Genomic DNA, 25,825 nt, shown 5'->3' with positions numbered 1-25,825 from the left:
GTGCTCCGGAAGGGGGCCACCTCCCCGTGGGGCTCCTGGCTGCCTCTGCTCCCTTGGACACCACTGGGGGGCCTCCCCCTCCTAAGTTGTAGGCCGAGGCCGGATACCTGCTCCGACCTGTCTCCTCCCTTTCTCCAATACCACACCCACGGGACTCCAGTCTCCCCGGGAGTGGGACGGAGACGGAACAAAGGGGTCTTTGTTCACTGGCTCCCGGGGGGTGGGAGTTGCGCTCGCTCTCATTTCCTGGCGCCCCTTGGAGACCGGGAGGCTCAGCGCCTCTCCCAGCTCTCAGCGCCGCCCTCCCAGACCCCAGAGACGTCGGTCAGGGCGCGGCGCCCCGGGCCACTGCCGGCTCTTTCCGGGCGGGCGAGGTGGGGGGCGAGGCACCGCGCGGCGGCGCCTGGGGGCACTGTTGCCCGCGGAGGGACTGTGGGGGGGTTTCAGCAGCTGGCGGGGGTGGAGGGGGCGGGAGAGGGAGCCTGCGCCGGGCTGAGCCTGGAGGTGCGGGGCGGGCTCGGGGAGCGCTCTCGGGGCTGCTCTTGCCACAGCCAGGGCGGCTGGAACTCTCTCCTTCTCTCCCTCCATCCTTCCACTTCCCCTGGTCGGCCCCGCCGTCAGGCCGGGTTCCCCTTCCCTGCCGTCATCAGGTTCCCCTTCTCCCTTCTTGGCACTTTCCTTTCGAACCATCCTTCTGGACAAACTTTGATGGAGAATTTCACACCACTCTGGAAAAATGCCGGTTATGAAAGGATTACTGGCGCCGCAAAACACCTTCCTGGACACCATCGCCACCCGTTTTGACGGAACACGTAAGTCTTACACTTGGACGAGTGGTATGTCATTTTCTGAGACTGATTTTTCTCGTACACATTACTTTTGCTCCCACCTTCCCTTCTGCACCAGCAGAGTGAATTTTCTTCTGTTCTTGCCAAGGTATCTTTTGTGGGGAGAAATTTGTCCCCTCATGGTTTGGTGTAGTATTAACACTTTGTATTGGTGTAATAGTTGGCTCTCTTGAGTTCTTGGGTTTGTAAGAACTGAAACGTAGCCTGAGGAAAGACCGACGCCCATATTCACTATGGGACCTGCATTTTGGTGTATCTTTAGGGAATTGGTTGCAATTTTCTGAGGTGAAAATGGGAATATCGGTGTACCTTACCTTTCTAGAGTTTCAAGTCTCCCTAGATTGAAAGGAGAGCTTGGCGTGCTCTTTTTTGGAGCCTCATTCCGTGATATCTTTCGGATAGGTATGATTTACTGAGTTTAAGAAATGCAGGATTGCCAAGTGTAAGCTTTCTGTAGAATTTTAAGTGTTGTGAGTTTGTCAGAACCTTGATTCCTGCTTTTGAGCTAAAATAGCGTCTCTCTTAATCCTGAAATGAGTCTAACACTCAAGCAGAGGCTGTTCAGGAAGGGCATGAATAATGACTGATTTGGCGATAACAGAAAGTTTTCAGGTTTTTTGAGGTCGAATATTATTGGACATTTAGCTCATTTAAGCTACAGTAGGAAAAAAATACATAGGATGTTGTGTGGTTGCTAGCAGACGGTTCAGTATCATCTGCAAGTTGTTCTCTTTCAGGACCACGGTCAGGTCCCCACTCCTTCTCAGGCTTCTCAAGCTCTCTACTTGACCCTGTGGATCTTCCCAGCTGGCTTTAACCCTGTAGTTAGGAGTCTGCACTACCAAACCTAACAAATACTCTCAGTTGGTTTCACTACGAATATCCTCATCTTTTTTCTAGCTTATCCTGTCTCTGTGCACTGTCTTCCATTTTTCTGTTATTTGAGACTCAGAGAAACTCATTTATCCTAAAGTCCTTCTTAGTGGTTCCAGTGTCATTGTTTTTACTCTGTATATTTCTTGGAGCTGATATGGGAGAGTAATGCTAATTTCATTTCCTCTCCAGTAATCTAAATACACAATCTTATCTTTGGGTGGGAACCAAGTCTTGGACTTTTATTTTTCACAGATAGTTGGAAAAGTTTACATGAGAGAGAAATGAATCACTTACTTTAATTTTGTTCAGTTTTTATTTTTGACATCTAGCCTAATCATGGTAGCTGGTGTGGATATTTGGTCACTTCTTAAGTGTTTTATCTTTACATCTAGCCATTCTTTCTTTCCCCTTTTATATTCTAAATGTGTTAGATGTTATGTATGAGGTGTAATGTTGTTACCTATGTCTTTTTTAGATGATAGTAATTAATGTTGTAGGAAAACTTCAAGTCCCTGCCATTGCCACTACCACACCACTGAAGCTCCACACAAAATCACCACTGCTGTATTTCACCCTGCATGATTGTGGGTACTACTATTCATTACCTGAGCTACTGATCAGTTTCATGTGGATGTTTTTTCTTGAAGTTGAACATCCAAAACTAAAAGGCTGTAGACATTGACCCTGAATGTGTCTATTGAAAATGAGGTAATTGGCAAATGGTAATTGTTTATCTCATTGCCATTTAAAGTTGAATGAAGTGTAATGTGTAGTGAATCATCCCAGCACAGTAATTCCCCCGTGGGAATTACTACAGTGTTACATTCAGATATCAGTTGCAAATGAGAGGGGCTTTAAATCATCAGCATGGAAATATCTTGGCCTCTGACTCTGACTATAGTGATATGCATGATAAGCAGGAGGGCATGTAGGGAGAGATGGATGTACTTGTGAATAGTTCTTTTTCTGTGTTGGCTACACATTAATGTTAATAAGATAGGTTAGATACTTTAAATCCTTATTTTAGAAGACCATGCTGACATACCTGTATTTAATACAGTAAGAATCAAAAAGTCTTTTGGAGACCATACTTGGTCTGTGCTCCACAGCGTCTGGGGGATTCCTGGAGGGAACCAGTTTGCATGAAATCTGACAATCAGAGAAACAAATTTGAAGGTGATAAGTAATGTAAAGGTTGACTTTGGCAAGATTTTGTTTACAACATTTGGTGAACACCTCTCCTCCCAAGAAACCCCACTCAATTCAAGAGGGTTTTCTTTTCTCATTTTCTTTTCCTTTCTTTTTTTTTTTTTTCCTTTTTGAATTTCAGGATGACTTGAATAATCTGAAACTTAAAATACCTTAAACAAAATTTTAGCCACAAATTTTGGTACATTAGAATCATGGGCATACCATTTTTCCAGCTAGCTATTTACTTTATCTTCTTATGCCATCGTTTCTTGTTGATACAGTTTTGTAATTACTGTCTCTGAAACTATTTTCCTATGATAATCCTTCCTACTCTTGATTTTTATAGCTGGTGTCATTTATTTTCTTTTGCAGAGTAAAACTATTTACAAATTTTAAATTTACAAAATTGCCACCTACTCAAAAACTGCTGGAAAATGAATAATGTTAATTATACTCAATATGTAATATGCTGAGTTGGTATAATTTTTACCTCATTTGTGAAGTATGTTTTACAGTCATGCTAGTTTCTTATTTTATTTTGGACAATTTTTATGAAAAAAATTAGAGAGCAAACAACAACCCTGGCAAACTGCCTTGCTAACGTACCCAACATGCAGTATTATTATTAGCCTTATTGATTTATTTTATTGTAAAATAATAAAACAATGTAAGACACCATCTGAAAATCCTCCCAGGAAAAATAAATATATGACAACATAAAACTCTATAATATACTCCTACTATTTATCAGTTGAGATGTTATCACAGGGCAAATAACAGGAGTTAATAATACATTTTATAACTTAGTGACACTTTATTATTTTACATATTATAATATTTCTTCTCTTTAATATTTAAAAAGGGAGCTCTGTCAGGATTGAAAGACATTTGTGAATTATTAATTGAAGCTATTTTTTCTGATATGCAATGTAATTTGCAACCATTATTGAAAAAAAATTTTTTTATATAAAATTACCACTAAATATATTTACTCTTGAAATATATTCTATGGTTTGTATTTCACTGCAGTGTAATGAGACTTAGAAAAACTAAGAACCTTAGAAATCTTAAAAACATATACCCCATTTAGGGGGAAAAAGTAAAAGTAACTCCAAAGAATTTCTTTGAATTATTACATATAGCAAAAACCACTCACTTGTACCACTCTAAGACATACACACACACATATACACTACACACACACTCCTAATGATATGGCCTGCAACTAGTTCACTTCTACATAGTTTTTTTTTTTTAACATATTTACTGTAATTTAAGAAATCTTTTCTGTTTAGACTTTTGCTTTAAGTAAATAAATATTAATTTGGACAAAGTATAATAAGGGAACACATTGGCATATATTTGAAAAAAATATACCAATATATTTATATTTGAAAAAAAATAGTGCTTTTAGTACAGTTGTTTGTCGCAGGATACCATTTGAGAAAAACAGCTTTTTAAAAAAGATACAAAGCTTTCAGAGGGAAGTATCCATTTTCAAACATAATGGTGGATTAGTCTACATTTTCTAGGCATATCAAAATATGGCCAGACTTCTTCTTCCCTTTTGGGTTACTAAGACACAAATTTAAGTTTTAAAAGAAGTTTGTAGCCCCATGGACTCCATCAAGAAGATTCCAATGAAAGTATTCAAAGTAATAGTTGTTTAGAAACTCATTAATATTTGCATATATTTTATGCACTTGTATATAGCCTGTTTGAAATGGTCCAAAGAAATTTGTTAAAATTGATGCCGGGCGCAGTGGCTCACTCTTGTAATCCTAGCATTTTGGGAGGCCGAAGCGGGCAGATCACTTGAGGCCAGCAGTTCGAGACCAGCCTGGCAGACAGAAATCCCGTTTCTACTAAAAATACAAAAATTAGCCAGGTGCGGTGGCAAGCGCCTGTAATCCCAGCTACTTGGGAGGCTGAGGCAGGAGAATCCCTTGAGCCCAGGAGGCAGAGGCTGCTGTGAGTTGAGATCATGTCACTGCACTCCAGCCTGGGTGACAGAGTGAGACTCTGTCTCAAAAAAAAAAAAAAAAAGAAAAAAGAAATTTGTTAAAATTGAGATACTTCCTCTACAGAGGAAATTCTCAGTGGTTTTTTCTTTTTATCTTTTTGCTTTCATCAAGGTACATAGACCTCTTAATGTTAGAAGCATAGGGAGAAGGATAATGTACCCATTATCATACTCTTGACTTTGTAGATGAATTCTGTGCCCTCTAAAGGACTTATCATAGGCGTTCTCATAACTTCACTACAATGAAGAAAGTGTTCGAATTACAGGAATTGGATTTATGTCTTTACCGAAATGATTTTCTTTTGCTTCGCGGGATACACAAATAATAAGAAAAGTTGTATTGCACAGTCTTAAAAGCTAACATCAGACAATTTTGGCATTATTATATAGAGAAAATGGATATGTAATATGCTGAAAATTGAAATTATGTCCACGATATATTCTTTCTAGGCTCTAACATTTTTCATTACTTTCATCCCAAAGGCTGTGGTATGAGACCTCTTCTGGCCAATGAGACTGGCAAAGGACAAAAAGTCTTTCCAGAAGCATATTGAGGATCCTGAGTTACTAATTTCTGAGATATCTTAGACTCAACATACTTCTGGAAGAGGCACAGTCTCTCTAAAGAAATGTGTACTTTATTCATTCATTCAATCATTTTCCTTTTTCTTTTCTTTTCTTTTTTTTTTTCTTAAGACGAGTCTCGCTCTGTCGCCCAGGCTGGAGTGCAGTGGTGCGATCTCGGCTCACTGAAACCTCTGCCTCCTGGGTTCAAGCAATTCTCTGTCTCAGCCTCCTGAGTGGCTGGGATTACAGACGCCCACCACCATGCCTGGCTAATTTTTTTTTGCATTTTAAATAGAAACGGGGTTTCACCATCTTGGCCAGGCTGGTCTTGAACTCCTGACCTTGTGATCCGTCTGCCTTAGCCTCCCAAAGTGCTGCGATTATAGGCGTGAACTACTGCACCTGGCCTAATCATTTTTCTAATAATATTCAATGAATACTGACTATACACAAAGCCATTATGCTAGGATCTTTGGAATAAATCAAGACTATCTTTTTCTTAAATGGGGCAATGTAACATGCACAAATTACCATAATATAGATTAGAAAAAGATAAGTGTAATTTGGAAGGTGCAGACAAAGGGCTATGCACATTTGGGTGAGGGAGGAATAGTTTCTATGCAGGAATCATCTGAAAGGGCTTCATATAATAAATAACTTTGGGTGGGAATGATCGTATCATATATGATAGGTGCAAAAACAATATTCTATTTAATTTGCCAGTTTGTACAGTAGTTGTCATGGAGAATAGAAAGAGCCTTTAGTGAGAATAACAGGCATTTTAAAGGGTGTTAAGAGGTCAGTGTAGAGGTAAGAGGGCAATGGAAAGTAGGTTAGACTAGCCATAAAAGATCTTTAAACCCAGAGTGTTTGGTCATAATAAGCCATTGGAAGTGATAGATCAATATTTTGGTAAAAAACTATGGTGCCATCTATGTCTGGTTAAAAAACTCCCAAAACACTCAACCTTCCCATGTTCTACAGTCTAAAGCACACTACAGTAGATGTCAACTTTAGACTTGGAATGTTTCTTTTCACTATCTCTTCTAATAATGCTTTTTAAAATAAAGGTTCCATAGAATGCAGTGGAGTTGATGTATTCATTTTCTTAGGAATGTTTCTTTCTCCCAGGGAGTTAACTTTCTCTTAGGGAAGTGATAGATTTATTTCTCACCGCATAGCTGACTACTCTTCTCCTCCAGGACAGTTTACCCCTGTGTTACTCTAGAGTTATGCCTGTGGTCGAGAAAAAGAATTGAGGGTTTGCTGGAATTAGTGCCAGTGAAGTTGATTGGAGAAATCCCAACAGTAAAAGGTAAAGAGTTGGAACTGCTACAAAGATAGTATACTTCACCCTGGCAATGTATATTTGCTGATCTTGTCTAAATGCTGTGTTTAAAATCCAAAATACAAACATCAAAGATGAGACTTCAACTTTACCTATGACATAGTTCGTATTTAGCAACTGGAGCAATTGAAGAGCTTTTTCAGTAAACAGTCAAATATAGTTATTGAATTATAAATTCCCTGGAAGATATATTTTGCTTTCCTTTATGGTTGTTAATACAACCATCTTTGTCACATAAACCCTTCAAACTCCACATGCCCTCAAATGAACTAATAATCTTTTCTAGCCTTTGAAACCTATTTGTTTTCTTATGTTTTCCAGACTCATTATTGGCATCACCACCCATCCAGTTCTTCAAGCTGGAAATCTGAGTTGGCCTTGACTGCCTACACATCTAATTAATTATCAAATTTTTAATATTTTACTGCAGAAATGCCCTAATTTGGTCCCTCAATTCCCTCTTTATTGCTTCTGTTTTAATTTTGATCCCTTTTTCTTATCTCCACAATTGCAGCCTTTCTCTACCTAGACCACTGTGACCATCAGTCCCTTCTTCCACTGCCACTTGTTCAGTTTCCATTGTTCCCAGAGTGATTTCCATTAAAAACAATAGTACCACTTAATCATGTAACACTCCTGCTTAGAGCCATCCATTGGCTCCCTGCTACCTTTTGGATAATATCCAATGTCCTTAGCATCATCTGACCCCAAGATGATTCTGCAGAATCTTTTCCAACCACTGTCTCCTAGGCTACACACACACTCATTCTGAATTCCCTGCTCTTTCATGGTTTTGGGACTCTGCTTTTCACTTGAAGAACAAGATGTTTTTTGTTCGAGATCCATCCTAAAGATTACATTCTATCAAACTCCTTCTCTGAGGTTCCCAGTAAAGTTACATGACATTTCCTCTATACTTCCACATGGCCTTGCCCATTCCTGTAATCAGCTTTTATATGTGCTATAATTATATGCTTTCAAATTTTAATACTCAACCATGAACTCCTTGAAGCCTTAACTATGTCATTATTCCCATTGCTTAGACTTATAGCTGAAATGGTCTTTGCTCAGTAAATATTTCTTTGAGTAAAAGAATATCAACTTCTTTGAAGGCCAGGGCTGTATATTAATTATCTTTATCTCCCGTTAGTGGTACCTGGTGTTCCTTTTATTCACTATTGCATGATTACCTTTAGTTTTGAGAGATAATACTAGACTGTCTTCCACCCTCTTCTTTTCACGTGGTTCAAGCACAACTTTCTTTTACAAACTCTAGTGATAGTAGTGTCTATCATCTTGGGCATGTCTACATGCATACTGTGTACGGTGCTGGTCCTTTTTCTGTTCCTACGACAACGCAATAACCCAGCAAGGTGGAAGGCAACACCCACTTTTTGAGTCAAAGATGACAAAATTCAAACTCAGAATTCTACTATACCCTATTAGCCCGTGATTTTTCTACTATATCATACTGCCTCTAAAATGTGCTTGCATAGCAAGTATAAACAGACTAGGGTGGTTTGTGGTATTGTTTCTAGTTTCTAGCTCTTGCAAAGAAGAAGAAATTTCTTTAAATATTTTAGCCATTTCTAGTTTGTATGCTGTTTGTTCCCCTTTGGATGTATTATGCTTTAAATACTTGTCATTTAAATGATGTTTTAAAATTGGTGTTTAAGACTTATAACTGGAACTACTAAATGCATTCACTGTGCAAAGCAGTTTTGCTCATCAAAGAAAATCTACTGTCCATTTTTTTTTTAAAAGGAAATCCATTTTCTTTGAGATTTTTCTGCTTAGAATTTGCTGACTTTATTACTCTCTTGTGATTTCTTTTTGCTGTGAGGTTAATCTCTCTGTGAAGATATTCTAATTCTCGTAGCTATTATAGTGACGTCATTTTGGATATTTACCTTGTTAGGGTCATATAGAGGACATTCTTCCATGTATTTTGAGTCTGCTTTTATTGGAAGAATGTATTTTCCAGTGTCAGGTACTGATGACGTCTTTTAACAGAAATAGTTTACCTTTTCTCCACAATGAACTTACAGGAAGAAGTAAGGGTAGTTAGCCCACCAACTCTCAAGTCTATAAAGCCTTTTTTTAAAGAGGTTTTCTTTTGTTCTATTAAGTGCTTTGGACAGACATCTTTATTGTATTTGTCAGTCCAAATGAATCTCTTATTCCAGTTATTGAACTAAAGGGAACAGAGACCAGAGCACTTACCAGTCTTACCATGTTTTATTTGATTTTCTGGAAAAAAGGATCCACATGAGAAGTTCAGATTTTATTGAAACGTCAAATATCCAGTTTGACAAGAAGTAGATGGCTCTTACCCGTGGTGTTCTGGCTATTCCTTCAATGGAGAGAATAAAGTAGAAGGTAAAATTGGGCAAGGCTTTTACCTTAACGTCTGGATAAATGTTTTCTGTGATTCGATGAGTTATGGAAAAGAAGGAGGATATTGGGCCTGGGGCAATGAGAAGGAGCTTTTGTGTTGTATTAATTTGGTACAATTTTGGTTAGGCTACATCTCAGTCATCTGAAAATGAGCCTGTCCTTCTCTCTCAACAAATGTGTAGTTTTAGGTTTTAGGATACATCATTGATAAAAAACCTAGGCCTCTTATCTGTACAGTACTTATATTATATATTATTGGTTCTAGCAAGTCAAAAGTTATACAATTATTTGGTAGATATTAATAATGGCTAATATTTGTATAGCTTTTCAGCATTCTTTATGTCATCACTTGAATTGTTTTTAAATTAATGGATGAAAAATGGTTTCTTGTGATTGTTAATGTACATTTGTTTACTATAATTGAAGTTCAGAATTGTTTAATATGTTTAAGAGATATTTAAATGCTTTATTGAGCATTACTTGTTTATATTCATTCTCTTGTTAATTGAATTGTTGTTTTTCCCTTTTTTGACATATTTGAGCCATTTATATAGTTTTAAAAATGGAACACTTTATTAGTAATATGAATTGTATAAATTTTCCCAGTTTTGGTTGGTCTTTTGATTTTTATATAGATGAATTAATAAATTTCCCTGTTATGATATCTAGACTTTGTGTCATACTTAGAGAGGCATTCCCTATTTTGAAATTACTATTATTATTTCTAATTTTTCATTTTTGTGGGTACATAGTAGGTGTATAATTTTTAAAACATATCCTGTATGTTCTACTATAGTTTTATTTTAAGTATTCAATTTTTTTTCCTCCATTAATAAGTTCTGTAATTTAATCTCCTGAGTGTAATACAGGGATCAAAATTATATTAGTTTCAAATTCCTATCCTCAGAGTTTATAGACTTGAGAGTTGGACAGATTTCCTAACAGTGTTATTCAGCAATTCATTTTCTTTATGTTAATTTGAAATGTCTAGTTTATCATATTTTATATTCTCTATGTAATTTTATTTCTTGACTTTCTATCGTATTATATTAACTGATCTTTTTCTGTCTATTTTAGTACTACAATTTTAATTATAGAATATTTGTGATATGTTCTTAAAATTCTTATTCCATTATTTTGTTCTCAGAATTTTACTTGACTAATTGTACTTATTTGGAAGTCTATATGACTTTAAGTATCAAATTTTCTAGTTGAAAAAAATCCTGATGGTATTTTTAATGGACTAATGTATAGGAAATATGATATTTTTGTGATGTTGAAAATTCATATTCAAAAACTTACTAGGTAGTTTTATTGTTTACACCTTTTGAGGGAGTTCTCAGTAAAGCATTTTGTACTTATAATATTCCTAGTAATTTTATCTTTGCAATTTCTATGTAAAATAGAAAGTTTTCTTTCACTGTTTTGCTTTTTCTAATTCAATCATGTTTGTTTATTTGAAGGAAATTAACTTCTATATGTTATTAATTTTTTTAACCAGCCAACTTACTGACATTCTCCTATCCTTTGTAATAATTTTAGTGTTAGATTACTGAAGTTTTCAGATAAGAAATAATACTGTTCTTAAATAATAAAAATTTTGCCTTTTGTTTCTAATTTTTGCAACTCTTACTTTTTCCCTTTTGTTTAATTGTTTTGGCCATTTTTAGATCAACGTTAAAACATGGTGGCCATAAAGAAAACCCTTCTCCTTCTTAACTTTAAGGGGAATTATTTTATTGTTTTTCTAATGAGTGTTGTCTGACTTGTCATTTGAGAGGTAAATATTTTATTATATATTTGTGCTTTATTAAAAGACTTTGTAATGTATTCTTATTTCGTTAAGCCTTTTTAGTCAATTGCCTTTTTTATTATCTATCGAGGCTATTCTTTCTGTGTTATTGAATCAATTAATATAATGAATTCAACAGGTTTTATAATATTGAACTATCTTTGCATCCTTTCAATAAAAGTTACTTGGTATGTTGCTGGACTTTCCCTCCATTAATAGGACTTTTATGCTGAATATATATATAGAGATATATATGTAAAAATATATGTACACACAAATATAATATGGTGTATATATAATATGGTATATATGTATATATGAAAACAGAGCCGAGATTGATTGGCTTATAGTTTTGGCTATGGCCTTATCTAATAGTGTCTCAGATGTTTGTGTAGTGAATATAGTTTTTACTTCAATGTGTGTTTAAATCTGAAAGACGCCCAGCAATATCACCTATTTTTCAGATACAAAACATTTGTACCTGAACACTTTTCAGTTACAAAGCATTTGTATCTATATCTATATCTGTATCTATATCTATCATCTCCTTTCCTATAACAACATGGACATTGTACACGAACTAGTAATGTCTCATAGTTTGTGAGAGGCCTAAGGTTACCGGCCCACAAGTTAGTGGAGTCAGTTGGAAATATGGGAAATTATAGTGTATGTATACATGCAATATATTTAGAACTTATCAGTATCTTTGGTATTAAAAAAAATCCTACAATAAACCTTTTTGGCCTCAATGACCTCACAAAAATGAAAAATAAGTTTAATGAATTATTGAATTCTCGTTTCTAAGAAAATTGATGATGCATAGATAACTGGGAGAAAATGCTGACATTTACATTTGTCATGGGTGCCCACATTGACTACATTAAAATCACTTGACTACATTAAAATCAGAATGCATAAATCTGCTGAATAAGCATCAGCATTTTTTTAAAAACTAGTAATCGATTTAAGAAGACTGTACCTAAAAATTATGATTCATTCTGTAGAAGGTATCTTGGACATATTTTTTGAAGCATGACTTTTCATTTAGATCAAAGGACTGCTCTTCCAAATGAATTTCATTTATTCCTTTTTTTGGTAAGGGTTTGTAATCATATAATTTACGTATATTAAATCACTCCTTTTAAGTGTACAGTTCATTGAATTTTGCAAAATATATGCAATCACGTAACCACCACCACAGTCAAGATTTAGAACAGTGTCCTCAGCCCCAAAGGTCAGTACCCTCCTCCCACTTCCAGTACATAGCAGCTACTAATCTATTTTTATGCCTACAATTTTCCTTTGTTTAATATGTAATATTAATGAAATCATACAGTACCTGGCCCCTTAACAAGCAGTTTTGCTTTCCATGATTTCAATTATGTTCGGTGAGCTTAGTCCCAAAAATATTAAATGAAAAATTCCACAAATAAACAAACAATTCATAAGATTTAAATTGCACACCCTTCTGAGTAGGGTGATGATATCTCATGCTATCCCACTCCATCCCACCCAGGATGTGAACTGTCTCTTTATTCAGAGTATCCATGCTATACAGGCTACCTGTCCATTAGTCACATAGTAGGCATTTGGGTTATCTCATCAACTGTTGCAGTTTCACAGTGCTTGTATTTAAGTAAACCTTATTTTACTTAATAATGGACCTAAAGCACAAGAGTGGTGATGCTGGTGATTAGGCATCACCAAAAAGAAGTCATAAAGTGCTTCCTTTAAGTAAAAAAGTGAAAGTTCCCAACATAATGAGAAGAGGAAAAAAATATGGTGGGGCTGCTAAGATCCACAGTATGAATAAAACTATCTGTGAAATTGTGAAGGAAAAAAAATTGTGCTAGTTTTGCTGTCACACCTCAAACTGCAAAAGTTACAGCCACAATGCATAAGTGATTAGTTAAGATGAAAAAGGCATTACATTTGTGGGTAGAATACATGAACAGAAACATATTCCAATTGAGGGCAATTGGATTTGGTACTACTGTCGGTTTTAGGCATCTACCAGGTGGTCTTGGAACATATCCCTCTCAGGTAAGGGGGGATTACTGTATGTAGCATTCTTTGTCTGCCTTCTTTCACTTAGATAAATGATTTTGCAATTTATTCCTCTTTTTGAGGGAAGCAGTAGTTTGTTCTGTTTTATTGTTGAAAATTTTGTTCATTTTGATTTCAAGTTTTCTTCTGTGTGTAGAAAAAAATGAAGCACCAGTGATTAATGTGTTGTTATTAGTAAAAGCACTTGGCAAGTATTCATGTCATGAGGGTTTCCAATGGAAAACCAGTTAACTTTAATAATGGTTGAGTTTTTGTATCTAATTGAATTGAAGTAAAGCTTTTCAAAGTTTGTTCTGTAGATGAATTATATTCCTCGGTAAATGTTGTTGTAAATTCAGTTTAAAAGGTCATTAAAGATAAAGTTACTAATTTTATGGTGACAAAGCAAATGTAAATTTTGGTAGATTAATTTCTAAATTAATAAAATGTATGAAGCATAAATGTTCTTGGACTTGATGTAGTGTACGCATAATTCACTTTTGTGTTAATCACTATAGAAGTTGGATTTTATAGAAGTCAAAATTACCACGTTTTTATATGTGGAGAATTAGGTACAGTAATTATACTATGTGGTTAGATACATTAAATACAGAAAAACTATTTGGCATGACACTACATGGTTTCTTTTTTTAATGCTTGTTGTCAGTCAGAGTTTCGAAATATCTGAGTCTTTGAATTATTACTTGTAAACAATCTAAGTGCTCAACAAAGTTATTAGTCTTTTCTAAATGAGCCTTTTATATTTTCTTTTCATTTTGTTTGAAATCACTTGAGAATATTTAACCAAGGCTTGTAATTAAAACACTAAAAACTTCAGCTTTTAAACATTTTAACAAATAGCAACTTTTTAAAAACAAAACTTGCAGATAGAAGTACATTGAAATGTACTACTGAAGCCCGGGTGTGGTGGCTCACACCTGCAATGCCAGCACTTTGGGATACCGAAGCGGGTGAATTGCTTGAGACCAGGAGTTCGAGACCAGCCTGGGCAACATGGTGAAAACCCGTCTCTACTAAAAATACAAAAAAAAACCAGAAAAGAAAAAAAAATTTAGCTGGGCATGGTGGTGCATGTCTGTGACTGAGGCATGGAAATCACTTGAACCTGGGAGGTGGAGCTTGCAGTGAGCCAAGATCACACCACTGCACTCCAGCCTGGGCGACAGAGTGAGACTCCTTCTCAAAGAAAAACAAAAAGAAAAAAACAAATATATTACTAGATAAGGGAAAAATATTAAACATTGAGAGCTCAAACTATTTACTAGACTTAAAGTTATTTATTTTTTCTTTGAGATATTTTAACTTAGAAAATATTTTGGTCGAATTTGTTTTTAATTAGATAAATTTGTGTTCCGTACTGATTTTGCAATCTCTGTATCTGGAACAATATTACAAAGAATCATACAGACACCTATTACGATACATTTTTATATTACAAAAATGTTTTTGAAAGTAAAAACAAAAACATGAGGCAAAATAAGAGGTAATATTTGGACTGAAATGTTTGTACTTTCCAATATAAAAAAATATATAATTCAGAATATTCTTAGCATAGCAAAATTTGGGGGGAAAAGTAGAATTTAAAATATCCTCTATTTAGCAAAATTTGCTGTATGCCTACAGGTTATTTTAGCAACCACAGATAATATTTTTTCAATTAAAATTTTTATGGTCTGTTGTGAATAGTTAATTGGAGATGTCAGCAATTTCAAATTTATTAACTGTGAAATGCACCTTTGAGGAAAATTACAGGCAATTTTATGAAAAAAATAAAAATAGTGACATTACATAGAGGAAAAGCAAAAACATAGTCTTCAGAATAACACCAACAACTTGGCATAAGAGACAGATACGGCTAAATACATGATTTAAATATAAAAAATATAATAAAATATTATTGTGTTTAGTGTACTATTTTATTTTGTGGTTATATATATAAAACAAATAATTTTATGTTTTAAAATATTTTTGTAAAAAATAAATTTTATAGGTTTATCAATATAATAAAACTAGTCAAAACTAAAACCAAATACTTATACAATTACATTATTTTATTCTTTAATACTTACTTTCACTCTAAAGCAGTCCCTAATTTATACCTTATGTTATACTCACTTCATAAAATCATTTTCAAAGCCATTTGAACTAGGCAGGGGTTTTGGGTGTGCCTCAGATTGCCAAGCATAAATTTCCAAAAAGTAGACTTTTAAAATAATTTAATTTTTATATTATCTTCTGAGGTAGATTGATGAAATTGGGAACAATTATTCCACAATTTTAATTGTTAATACATAGTTGACTCCTGAACAACAGAGGTTTGAATTGCACGAGTCCACTTAGACAAGGATTTTCTTCCACCTCTGCCTCCTCCCATGAGACAAGACCAACCCCTCCTCTTCCTGTTCTCCCTCCAGTCTACTCAGTGTGAAGATAAGGATGAAGACCTTTATGATTATCCACTTCTATTAAATGAATAGTAAATCTATTGTCTCTTCTTTATAACTTTCTTTTTTTTTTTTTTTTTTTTTTTTTTTGAGACGGAGTCTCGCTGTGTGGCCCAGGCTGGAGTGCAGTAGCCGGATCTCAGCTCACTGCAAGCTGCGCCTCCCGGGTTCACGCCATTCTCCTGCCTCAGCCTCCCGAGTAGCTGGGACTACAGGCACCCGCCATCTCGCCCGGCTAGTTTTTTTGTATTTTTTAGTAGAGACGGGGTTTCACCGTGTTAGCCAGGATGGTCTCAATCTCCTAACCTCGTAATCCGCCCGTCTCAGCCTCCCAAAGTACTGGGATTACAGGCTTGAGCCACCGCGCCCGGCTCTTCTTTATAACTTTCTTATTAACATTTTCTTTTCTCTAGCTTAATGTATTGTGAGAATACATTGTATAGTACATATAACACACAAAATACATGTTAATAGACTGTATTATCAGTAAGGCTTCCAGTCAACAGCAGGCTACTAGTAGTTAAATTTTGGGAGAGTCAAAAGTTACATGCAGATTTTCTACTGGAGGGAGGTGCCCCTAGTTCAAGGGTCAACAGTAAATATTAAATATTCAACAATTGATATAACACTGATATGTCTTTAATTTTTATATGCTAGAAACATTGACATGCAGATGACATGTGTCTCCTTTGGCCTGTCATTGCTCCTAGACATGTTTATTGTGCTCACTTTAGAGACAAAGAGCCAGAGAACCCTAAGGAGGCTAAGTATTTTTGTCTCAAAGCTAGAACAGAAGGCTTGGCTGTTGTTCTCCTCTTCATTGCAAAACCCATGCTCTTCCTTCAACTTTACTCTGCTTTTAGTTTGAAAAGAAGAAAAGGGAAGAGAATTGACATTTAATAAGCAAATTTGGACCTAATGCTGCCACTTAGTATTTTCACCTTCATTAGTTAATTTAATCTCAGCAACAATGCAAGTTAGATGTTTCTGTTGTGACTTCATGGATTGGGAACTGAAGCCTAGACAGGTTTCATAAATTGTCAAAAATCACACATTTTATAAGTAGTGAAGCTGGAATTTATACACATGGTTTTGACAATAGCTGACCCTGCTTAATAAAAGGCAAAAATTGGATCTCAAGTGTAAGGCATTAAATTTATGATTAAGAACTTGATGATCATACGTGGCTTCACTGTGATATACTTACAAGCTATTTTTTGCTTTTTAAGAAGACATTATCTGGGAACCTCAACCCATAAAGTTACCAACTGGTAATGTTTTATAAACAGTATTTAGTGGGTTACTCTGGAATTTACCTCTCTTGTTAGAATAAAGTACCCAGAAAGCTGTTTTTACCTAAGGAGTAATAACCCACTGGTGTTGGAGAATTGAGAGCTCTGCCATAAGTCCAGAGCTTGTTAATATTATAATATATTCAGAATTATCTGTAAAACAATGTCACACTAACTTGAATTTTAAAATGCTTCTGGCTCATCAGTGGTTCTTTAGGGGTGGGGGTCAGGGTCAAGAGGGGTAGAATTATAAAAAGACGTGAGGAAACTTTTGGGGGTGATGGATAGGGTCACTGTCTTGATTGTGGTGATGTTTTGGGCTTATACATCTGTTAAAGTTATCAAATTGTACACTCTATGTGCAATTTATTGTACATGAATTGTACTTCAAAAATGCTGTTAAAAATGATTTCTGGGGTGGAAGAGAGATGGGTAGAGTTAAAACTACAGCACTATTAGATTGGTGCAAAAGTAATGGCAAAAATAGCAATTACTTTCACACCAACCTAACAGAATGACACGTCCTCTGCATTCAATTTTCTCAACTCTGATGAGCAGCCTTTTCTGGAATACTATTGTTTGTGCGGATACAAACTATTGAATATATAAGACTTGAGAAACAAATAATGTTAACAATGAACATAGTCAAATTAATGCAAACTTATTTTAACAGTAAAATTAGATTAAAGTTAGTGTTGATTTTTTTTCGTCAATACTATAGACTTGTTTTCTATATTAGTTACCTACTCACTTGTTTATGAGTTGACTGGGGAGTAATCTAATCCAAGCTGGGCTTAGCTGGGTTGCTCTGGGATCTTGGCTGAACTCACTCATGTGTATGTAGATTGTCTACAGGCTCTGCTCCTGTGTGGGCTTGGCTGGGGAAGCTTAACTAGGGCATTTCTCCTCCAGATGTCGCTCCTGAAATGCTGAGCATGACCCTGTGGGCAGAAGTAGAACAAAGCCAGCCCAATAACACAAATGATTTTCAAGACTTTGCTTGTGTAATGTTTGTTAATATCCCATTGGCTAAAGTAAGTCACATGGACAAGCATACGCATGAGAATGATGCCCTCCCACAGTTAGTGGGCGTTGAAAGTTATGTTTCAAAGGATAATTGGAGTCAATAATAAAATCCATCATATTTGCCTTATTATTATTATCTTTGGGGAAAAAATAACACGTTTCAAAAACTAAAAGCTATTTTAAAAAAGGTTAGACATCTCTTTTTTTGTAAAATAAGAGTTTTGTTTCTTAAAATGGCTTTTTTATTTCCTCACATACATATGCAGTTAATGTTTAAAATGAATGCCATAGAATACAAAATCTATGATGCTACCTGAGATACATAAAAATGTAATCAAAAAGGAGAGAGTTCTAATATTTCAATATGATTAAAAACTGCACATGCAAAAAGTATACACTTTTGCATAATGCTTTGCACAGTCAGCCTACTTTTACAAGAATGTAAGCTAAAAAGGATGGCAGTCACCTCAATCCTGTTGACAGTGTATGCCTTGCCCCCAGCATTGTTGGTAGTACACAATCCAAACTTCAAATATGTGTTGGATGATTGAATTTGTAAAATATGAAAAAAAAAAAACCTGCCTGCCTCATGGGAAGCTTTCATGAAGTGAAGAACTTTTCTAGTTACGTGGAGCCAAATTTGATCAAATTGTTGGAATGCTATCCAAAAATGGAAAGTAGACTTGAGGACAACAATAAGAAAATCAGTAGGTTATTTGAAAGTCAAATCAAGGATAGTGATGGTATGTAATCTTAAATTCTATGCTGAACTATAAAGCAATAGGGATATCTAGTACCCTTAAAGCAAGTTTTACAGATTTATCCACTGAATAATAAATTTTTAAATGTTCTTTGACAAAGTCGTCAATATGAGCTATTTGACTCAAGGTGACAAGACCACTAATGGTTAGTATACTAGGATTGCAGTTCTGTTCAAAGTATCTCAGTTGTGGTGCTGGAATGTCTGCTGTTAATAACTAGCTGAGATTATATCCAGCCTCTTGCATGTATTAGATATTGTGGTATGTTTGCATAATATTTCCAAATGTTCTCTGTTATAAGTGTCTCTTTTATTTGTTCTTCATAGCAAAATGAGAGAGACATGGAAGATATTTTATCCCCATTCTACAGATGAGGAAATTCAACCTTATTTGGTTTATAGTCATTAGCAGGTAAACGACACAGACAACACTGGGGCCAGTTGTCCTAATTGTCAGGCCTGTGTTTTAAGTTGTATCATATTGCTACCAAAAAGGGTTGATAAGGGAATTGAAAAGATTTAAACAATTGAAATCTCATAGGTATTGAAGCAATGTTGGTTTTGCTAACATAGAGGTGTCATAGTTTATTCAAAACATTTCTTCTTGTAAATCCAAACATTTGTAAGATTTCCCCCATTTAGATGTGAATCATTTTATAAAATGAAGATTCCTCTTTCAATTTATAAACTGAAAATTTATCAATAGGGAACATTATCTATTGAATCATATTTTTTTTGTAAATCTGAGACCAAGGAATATGATTCTACTTTCCCTCTCAAAATAAGGTATTCCTGCATTGTTTTTTAGTACTTTTTACAAGTCAATATCCTCTTATTAATGAAAATACTTAAGGCACGAGAATCATAAAAGTGAATGGCAATCCAGTTACTGTACACAGATTCTGGTATTTTTCTATTCTACTTTTTATAGGTAACTATAGATTCACATGCAGTTATAAGAAATAGGAGAAATTACAGATGCCCTGCATCCAGTGTCTTCCAGGGTATTCAATTGTAACACAGTATCACAACCAGAAATTTAACATTGAAACAATTCACCTACCTTATTCAGATTTCACCAGTTTTACATGGAACCATTTGTGTGTGTTTGTGTGTGTGTTTGTATTTAGTTATGTGCCATTTTATTATATGTGTAGTTTTGTGGAGTAACTGCCAAGGTCAAGAACAATTTCATCACAAGAATCCCTCTCTCCACTTCTTTTTTTTTTTTTTTTTTTCAGATGGAGTTTCGCTATTGGCGCCCAGGCTGGAGTGCAGTGGCGCGATCTTGGCTCACTGCAACCTCTGCGTCCAGGGTTCAAGCGATTCTCCTGTGTCAGCCTCCCGAGTAGCCGGGATTACAGGTGCCTGCCACCACACCCAGCTCACTTTTAAAAATTTTTTTATTTATTTTTTGTATTTTTCGTAGAGACGGGGTTTCGTTACGTTGGGTAGGCTGGTCACTAACTCCTGGCCTCAGGTGATCTGCTGGCCTCAGCCTCCCAAAGTGCTGGGATTACAGGTGTGAGCCACCGTGCCGGGATCTCTGTTCTCCACTTCCGTAATTCTGTCATTTCAAGAACATCATATAAATGGAATCATATAGTAAGTAGTTTTTGAAGTTGACTTTTCCACTAAACATCGTTTCCTTGAGATTCATCCAAGTTGATATGTGCCTATGTCAATAGTTAATTGCTGAGTTGTTCTGTCCATTCATTTTTATCTCCAGTTTCGTCCTCTGTAAATTGTATGGAATGGGCTGTCAGGACTTGCAGGTCTTAAGAGCTAAGATGATTTGTCTGAGCAAATGATGATGCACCCCAAAAGAGCCAACAGACTTGGGTAAATGTGAGCAGCTATAAACCTTAGAATGAGGGCATGTGCCACCTGAGTGTTTGAATGTCTTCCCAGTGGTGTAACTATCATTTTCAAATATGAAGGATGAAGAATAACAGCTTTCAGGAAGTGTTTAAAGGATTAAAAGTGTTTAAAGTACTAAAGTTCATTATGAAATATCCTCAGAAAAATCTGTGGAACTACTAAATTTTCATCACTCCAATAAAAATAATTAAAATATAATTATGAATCCAAAAGTCTAGGTGTTGAAGACATTATCTCAGGGTCGGTTTTCAAACTATCCTTCAGTATCCTTAGGGGCCTGCCACATACTTTTGCTGATTTTCCTCCTCACCATCCCTCCCTTCTACTATTTTAGAGGATACTACCATATTTGTGTTTTAAAATTTTATTTTATTCAAATGTATTTGAAAATACTCAGAAAAATGAAATCTCTAAAAATACAGTTGCTCGCCAAGGCCTGGAGCTAATGTAAGAAGTAGAGATGCCAGAACATTACTGAAAAAAGGGAAGAAACCCATTTCATGTAGATATGGGGCCTAGTGGTGAGCTGCAGGAAGAGCAAGGGGGAAAACGTTACCTGCCACAGGGTATCTTTTTCTTACTTCTTTTTTTTTTTTTTTTGTACTTTAAGTTCTAGGGTACATGTGCATAACGTGCAGGTTTGTTACATATGTATACTTGTGCCATGTTGGTGTGCTGCAGCCATCACCTTGTCAGCACCCATCAACTCATCATTTACATCAGGTATAACTCCCAGTGCAATCCCTCCCCCCTCCCCCCTCTCCGTGATAGGCCCCGGTGTGTGATGCTCCCCTTCCTGAGTCCAAGTGCTTACTTCTTTTTAGCAGTAAAGGAGTCAAAAGACAGAATGAAGTGGTGTAGAGTAAGAGTGGCCAAGTGCTGGGGGTGATGAGCTGGGAAGGCAAGGTCAGAGTGGTAATAGGGGAGAAAAAAAGGAATGTGATTATAACACACAGATACTAGACACTAGAACAGATTCTAAAAATCTATAAAGATACCTGTGAGAACAGTCAGATGTCAAAGTCAAACCTGATAAGCACAGTTACCAAGAATTTATGCTTGGATGAGACCTGGGGAAACAAAGATAATTATTTACTTTGAGGATAAATATGAAGATGTAGAATATGCAATGAGCAAGAGAATCATAGTCATAACTCCTTTGTTCTTATGTGAATTTATTTAAATTTTGGCCTAAATGTTCTCTCATTTTTCTCATAAATAATAAATTATGAGTAGCTTGTATTAATGATTTAGTGTGTTCTCCGTTTTATTTTATTTGTGTGTGTGTGTGTGTGTGTGTGTGTGTGTAGTTTTATGCCTTTCTCTCTTGCACTGATTACTCTAAATCCCTTACTCTATGAAACCTACAAACTGGGCACCGAACTAAGACATTAGAGCTGAGCATGTTGTGAACAAAGTGGATATACCTCAAAATTTTAATTATAAAGAAAAATTAAATAGTTATATTGGTTGAATTATTTCCTGTTTTTACACTTGCAGAAGTGTAAGCTCTTGCACACTGTATGGCACATAGTAGATACTCAATAAATATTTATTAAAAAAAATAACTAGGAAAAATCTGGGCACTGTCCAGGCATCCACTGCTCAAGGCACCACCACCATTGCCCAAAGCACTCACATTGATGGTCCAGTGCCCAGGAAGAAATCACTTCTTCAAGTCACTGTCTCACAGACCTAAGCCCTGATTTGCTAACCAGGTTGCACATAAGAAATACAGCATGACATTTGTTTTTGTTTTAATGAGATGCCAGGATCTCTCCTAAGGGATTCTGATTCAGCAGTTTTTGGACAGAGCCTGGGAATCTGCAGTTTTCAAAAACTTATTAAGCAATTCTGATATGTAGCCTGAGTTGAGAGCCACCTAGAATGAAATGAATCTCCATATCTAGGATTGTATACATATATAGACACACACACACACACACACACACACACACACACACACACACACACTTTTATTCCTTTAATTAACCTAACTCAGATTTTTTTTTCTTTTCAATAGCATACATCCAAGGAGGCATGTAGGTAAGCAGATAGGAGATGGGATTAAAGCTATTAAAAGACTAACAAAAACTTTATTGTACAATCAAGAAGACTGGTGGGGGGAAGGGGAAAGGTAACTTTTACCACAAGCACAATGTAGATAAGAGTTTGAATCTAAAATAAAACAAGTACACAGTTTAAATCATGACTCTGCTACTTGTTCAGCTGTGACAAATTGCTTGCCTTCTCCATACCTCAGTTTCTTCACTTTTAAAATGGAGCTGAGGTCAGTATCTCATAAGACTGTTGTGTGGATTAAATGAGGTTATGTATAAAACTTGCTTAACAGAGAGACTGGTACTTAATTAGAGACCAATAAATGGGAAGTGAGATGATGACAAAGATGACAACTGTGATGAAAACAACAATGCTGGTAATGATGGCTCCTGAATATAAGTGATCAAGGAGTTTTATAAACTCTAGGTAGTTAAATAGAAAAACACTTTCTATTATTCTTCTTTCACACTTATCAGGTTAAAAACTTATTTTTTTATATCTACTGTGTTTTGACACTCTGCAAGGCATTGGAGAAAAAAAAACATTAAAAAGACAAGATTGTCTTTAAGGGGTATGTATTCTTATGGAGAAGAGAGGTATATAAGTAAAAATAATAATACCAAAGTATGCCATAATGAGTACAAATAAGGCCCTCCTCTTTCTCTGAGGTATATATAGTTCCAAATACAATTTTTGCAAAGATAACCTAGATACTAAGAGGTAGCAAAATTTACGACGAGATTTGCTCTTTTATTACTTGCACAACCCAGGAAGGTAGTCAGAGTATTCCCATTACTGTGAAGTAACAGATGTCAGAAGAAAAAGACATTTTTGCCCAGAAAATCCACTGACAGACAGCAACTATCTACACAGTGGGAGTCCTTCTCACTCCCTCCTACATGATTGAGAAAGGGATTCACTATACTCCGATGAGATTACCCCATTGTCACACAATGAATGCAAACATTGTCAAGTTCTTATCCTCATTCAAAATGAAGATCCTTGACAACTGAGTAAGCAGAGAAAACCTAACAAGCGAACCAACACCAACATAGTAAAATTGCATGTGACTTGTTTTCAGAACTAATCTCGGTTTCTCACTTTATATCGTCAACCCAGGGCCATGTCTCACTCTGGATTAATGAGATAGTTTTCATTTTACCTATAAACTTAGAAGTGAAGGTAATTAGCATGTTTCCTTGCTCCCTTCAAATATGTCACAGATACTAATTTTAAAAGTATACGTGAGATCATTTAAGTGGATCTAGTAATCAGAGGAGCAGAGCTGTCATTCACAGCATCTTGGTCTTGGTAGGCTAACTTATTTATAGAGTCGAGCTAATGAATATCTACTCGAAAATTGAAGAATTGAAGAAAAGCCACATACTTCTACCATGTGCATCAACCCTTAACAGATGACAACTTGAAAAAATGGATTGTAAGCACGGATCATTCATTTTTTCTGAATCTTAGTTTTTATACCTCCAGTCACTGAGAAATAAATAGATATAGAGAGATAAATGAATAGGAGCAAAAATATAAGCTGCATTCTCGAAGGAACCTAATTTAACCTAGAAAACTCGGCAAGTGAGAACGTTTTTCAGAAAGTAGAAAAATTGATTTTTTAAAACTTATGTTTATTCATATGATTAATTGTTCCAGAAAAGAAATTACTCATATTGCTCACAAAACATATATAATTTATAAAAGATATATAAGTGAGGAAATTAGAGCAAGTAAGAACAAGAAAGAGACTATGTGACCAAGGATATTATCTTTACTTAAAATATATGCCCCAAGAAAAAAATAAATAATCACTATTCTAGTGGTGTCTAGCATAGGAGATGGATGTGTCTGTTAAAGTCTGGAGGGTTAAAAAGAAGAAATATATACAATTTAAAGTATTTTTATTTCTGAATAGTTAATAGCATGTGCCTGTTTTATTTCAGAAAAGGAATACTTGAGTCCATCCATAGTTGTTTTGTTTCTATTAATGAAAATCATTGCAAATGAAAGGAAGAAATATGCCCTTTTGAATTAGGCACTAATAATTTTGTTTTATTATGTAAAATCTCTGACCAATTAGTCAGAATATAAGGTATTTTTTAATTAATGAATTTGGCCTCTTAACCTTGGATGAAGTGGCATGAGTTTTAGAGGATATTTTCACACCAGAAACCGGTATTTTCTGAGTCCAGACTTTTGCTAATAGTTTGCCTTTGTCTAAATATAGTAATATAAAGATACTCTGTTCATATTTACACATTTCTTTAAGAAGTTGTTGACTTGAAACCTGCACAAAAACTGTTTTGTAATTTTATGGGTCATGCTTTTTTGTACTCTTTCATTTCAAATTGCTCCATAGAATGGCAATGAATTTGTCACATTTTATGTGACTGAATAGTTAAAATATTGTTTTATGATTATATTTCCTATAAACTCTACAAAGAATACAATGACTAGTTCTTATACACTTCCTTGTATGTTTCTTCTGGAAATACTGTCAAATCACTTCCTTTTCACAGCTTCTAAAATGAAATTTGATTTGTCATCTTGATTCTTCTGTTGATCATATATTTATTCAATTAAGTATAAAGGCTGAATATAAACTGGGTCTCCTAATACTCTCTATGACATTTCAGAAGGGCTAAAAAAAAATCCGTGAGCTATTTATATTTAGATTTGAATACAAGTCCAAATTCCCGTAGGCACTCAGATTTCACATTTTCCTCAAGTAATAAATTTCCAGTAGCTGTATGGGAGTTCAGGATCAATTTAGCTACACTAGCTTGTTAGAAATAATGCATACCAAAATGATAAAAATTCAAATTATGATGCCAGTACTGTCTCTAGACTTGTATCCTGTTGTTAGAATTTTCTCAGAAAATAGGTCCAGCTGAGTTTGAGGTGAAATATTTGTTCACCTCTTGTCCTTTAATATTTTACTCCAGTTTTACTCTCAAGTAGATTCAGGATGCATTTTTTGCTAACACCCTGAAAGAGACTTGAATAATTACCTTGTTCAGCTTCTTATTTGAAGGTAAGGAAACTGGAGGCTTAGGGAGGCACAGCTGTTTAGGATAGAGGCCATTGTCTATATTGTGCCCTTACTCTACTGAAAGTATTCAGCTAAACAGTATGAGGCTCTATAAACATGAGGTAAGAGTATTCTCATTCAACGGAGACCTTTCTAGTTTAAGTAAGAACATTACCGAGATGGAAAGTGTTGGAAATATCTGAAAATGCTATGAG

General features: G+C 35.4%; 1 protein-coding gene across 1 annotated transcript in view; it reads left to right on the top strand.

Moving 5' to 3' along the window:
• The first annotated feature begins 541 nt into the window (after nucleotides 1-541).
• The window catches only part of KCNH8 (potassium voltage-gated channel subfamily H member 8), a 380,589-nt gene continuing 355,305 nt past the window's right edge, over nucleotides 542-25,825 (top strand). The window contains 1 exon segment of the mRNA NM_001261509.1: nucleotides 542-812. Coding sequence (NP_001248438.1) covers nucleotides 737-812 — 76 coding nt within the window. The 5' untranslated portion in view covers nucleotides 542-736.

The sequence above is a fragment of the Macaca mulatta genome, chromosome 2 (genome assembly GCF_049350105.2).
Source record: "Macaca mulatta isolate MMU2019108-1 chromosome 2, T2T-MMU8v2.0, whole genome shotgun sequence".
Classification (NCBI taxonomy): Eukaryota; Metazoa; Chordata; class Mammalia; order Primates; family Cercopithecidae; genus Macaca; species Macaca mulatta.
Note: the sequence above shows the minus strand (reverse complement) of the source record. Positions and strands in the feature narration are given on the sequence as shown.